The 3,457-nt window shown below is 36.0% G+C and overlaps 1 protein-coding gene across 1 annotated transcript in view; it reads right to left on the reverse strand.

Annotated features, from left to right (window-relative positions):
* Window positions 1–439: 439 nt before the first annotated feature.
* Window positions 440–3,457, reverse strand: part of CDH7 (cadherin 7) — a 156,629-nt gene continuing 153,611 nt past the window's right edge. Inside the window, exon 12 of the mRNA XM_006141816.2 lies at window positions 440–1,468. Coding sequence (XP_006141878.2) covers window positions 975–1,468 — 494 coding nt within the window. The 3' untranslated portion in view covers window positions 440–974. The remainder of the gene's footprint in view (window positions 1,469–3,457) is intronic.

Here is a 3,457-nt window from a genome sequence, read left to right on the forward strand (position 1 = left end):
GCTGTGCTCCTCTTTGAGATGTGAACTGCAACCGGGCTCGATAGCTTTACTATTATTTCTCCATTTCCATGCTTCATTTCCTTCATGTAGCTCAGGCTGGAGAACAATCAGCATGTTCTGATGAGTTTAAAACTATGAGGCAGTAAGATGGACCTGACTTTAGTGGAGATTGGAGCTCCAAAAGAAATATAACACCATGTGTCAAATAAAGGAAAGAGATTCTCCTGTACAAATCAGAAGAGGTAATAAAAAAAATCAATGAATAGACAGCAACTTTTCTTTTTTTTAATCATACCTACACAAGCATCCCAGAACTGTTGCAAACTTGAAGAACTATTTACCTTTTCTTATTTGGAACATAATTTATTGAGTAAACAGTGGTTTATGTTACCTGAAACCAAATTTTACTGTTTTATTTTATTATTATTATTATCGGAGGGCTTTTATCTGGGGAAGATTTTCTGAAAATTTATAAACTGCTCAATAAAATGTTTTAGCTAACCAACAGCAATAAAATTCTGCTGGGTTCTATAATACAGCAAGCTAAAAGCACTGTTATAAATTCAATTTGCCCCAAGTTTGGATAGGCAAGACGTTCCAGTATTTTTCAATGGCACATCGTGTTCTAATTCTCTGACAGTACCATGAAGGTATGCACAGGACACTATGCACTCATAGAGGTTAGGTGCCTTTGCAGGTATAGGAGCGTTGCTATCTATTCACAAACCACTGAGCATTTCTTTTTATCAAAAAACCTTCAAATGCCCAGAGTCTGTGGTTAGTGCAGTTCCTTGGATAAGTCTAATGAAGATATGCTTTACCAAGGCAGAAACCTCAACAGTTAAAAATGGAGAAATATTTACAACCATCTTTCTTCCAACAAGTGGAGTTCTTGTTTTCTGTATGTAATGTGTCTTATTTTTTTTTCTTTCCTGTTATTTTTCTTCAGTCCGTTACCAGTTAAGGTTTCAAGGCTATGAGTATAAACTCTCTTGGCCAGTTCCATACATGTCTGCAAGTCGTTTAAAACGGGGTCCCCAGTCACTTAGGTAGTCATAATTCTGATCTGAGTTTGAGCTGATGGACTCTAAAGAGCTGAGTGATTCAGCAACTGAGCCATTTCCTTCGAATGCATATGTCTGCAAAGAATCATAAGGAGGAGCACCAGGATCCACATCGGCTTCTTTCAGTCTTTCCCAAATAAATTCCCTAAAAATGACATTATCTGGGATGCTCTTAAAAGTCGGCCGACTTAAGAACTGAATTTCTGGAGTCACGTCCCTCCGGGTCTTGGTGTCTCGAATGACATTGAGATTTCTCAGTGCAGCCATGTCAAAGGCTTCTGTGTCTTCCTCTCCCCCACCCTCGTCATCATATCTAACAATGTTTTCTCTAATATCTCTCTCTTCATCAAAAATGAGGGGTTCTTTTTTCCGTCTTCTCATGGTGACGATAAGGAGGATGAGCACTGAAACAATGAGACAGCAAAGGAAAAGTTTTAGAAACTCACCTACTGACCCTCATTGTGGTGCAATCAGGCCTACCATGTTGACTCAGATTTTGTTTCCCTTTAAAGGGAAATGAATTGGCCGCCTACTTACGCAGGAATTCACAGCAGCAGATGTACTAAAATTGCGAAAATGGCTTTAAAGTAGAACACTTTCATACATCAAGAAAACGCTCTCCACACTCGCTCAGAATTGATGTCTCCCTCTTTAACGTACCCTCCAAAGTATTTGATAGAACAAATTGAAAGGCCAGTTCAGGATAAATATAATAATTTCAAAGCCATGAAACACAAAGGGATTTTTTTTGAACTCCTTAATTGCTGGAAAGGCAAAGTGACATTCATCAATGTTTTGTGTCTAATTTAACAACTGCAATTTCAGAAGGAAATGAATTACAGCATTTGGTCAGGTCCTTTGAAGAAATGTCTAGTTCTCGTCTCTGAAACTCAGTTGTTAAATAAAATTCAGCATGTCAGGCCATGTACAAAGATTAAAAGCTTCTCTATAATAAATCGAGTCCCACTTTCACATATGAAATACTGAACTTGGTCTTTATGCATTATACCTAGAGATAGAATACAGGTTGTGAGATGTTTAGCAGCAGTCAGATACAGACTTATGAAATCACCTCTTTAACGTTAGGAAGTTTTTTATCTTAAATAAAAGCTAATGACTTATGAAACGTGGTTGCACAGGAAAACGAAGGAGAGCATATGTACTGCTTATTTATGGGGTGAATATACTTTGTATTTTTAATGAATATTCACTAATAAGAGGGAGACTGGAAAGTGAATGTGTAAAAAAACAAAAAAAGACAAACAATAAATACCTTGGGGTGAAAAAAATGGAGACTGCTCCGGCTTCAAGTGACAGATTGCTCTCTGAATTGGGAACATATTAGATTTCATGATCCCTTGAAATATATTAAAATGAGGTAGGAAAAGTGCTGAATTTTTAAATTCAGAAATGTATAAGTAATAAATTATCTTTAATTATCTGTCCACAAATAAAATACTTTTTAACATTTTCTACTGCATCAGCTTAAGTTTTTATCTAGAAAGTCTAGAAGGCACCATGTATACAATAAATGGATTGTTATTGAAGGATTGTTACTCTCAGAATATTTTAAAAAGGGATTTGGAGTATCTATTAAAGTATCATATGTTTACTTTGGTATTATGAATACATTCAGTTGAAAATAAAATCAAGATGGACATAATGTAAGACACTGTCATTACATGCAGTGACTAGGGGTAAGGAGGCTCCATCTTCCACCTCACTCTACTTTCAAACACTACAAAGCTAAGTTCTTACTTAATATTCAAAAGAAAATTTATTGTATGCAATGAAAATTGTATGCTCGCTTAAGTGCTTGTCTGTTATCTGCTTTTCCATCATGAATAGAATGTGACCAATGAAGATCTTTTTAATGGCGTCTTTGAAAGTAGTTGTGAAAATCATTTTCTTTCCCTTGTGGCATTTTTTTTCCCCACTTAACTATGTCCTATTATTTGCCTTAAAAACTTTACACTTCATATCTGGCCAACAACACATGAAATGAGACGAGCTTCTCAGCTTTTCTGGTCACCTTCTCATGTTGCATGTATGCCTAGTCTCTTTCTTGTTCCTATTCACTAAATTTGAATGGTCTGAACTGGCTTCACGAGATAGGAGATATGTAGATGAAAAGCTATTGGTTGCATGGTTTTCTGTTCCCAACTAGTCTAGTAGTCACCTTCCTTCCTGGAAAAGTGAATTGTTCCTTCTTAACTACTGAGAATTAGTATTTCCACCACTCTAAGCCTTTTTCTGGCTTTCAAGGTGACAGAATTCAAAGAGGCTTCATTGTGGCTGTCAAGAAGACTTTGGATAAAACTCTAGTCTTTCCACATAACAGCTATGGGATAACTTAATTAAAAAAAAACTGATCTTAGCTATATATATATATA

The sequence above is a fragment of the Tupaia chinensis genome, unplaced genomic scaffold (assembly GCF_000334495.1).
Source record: "Tupaia chinensis unplaced genomic scaffold, TupChi_1.0 Scaffold000065_1, whole genome shotgun sequence".
Lineage (NCBI taxonomy): Eukaryota > Metazoa > Chordata > Mammalia > Scandentia > Tupaiidae > Tupaia > Tupaia belangeri.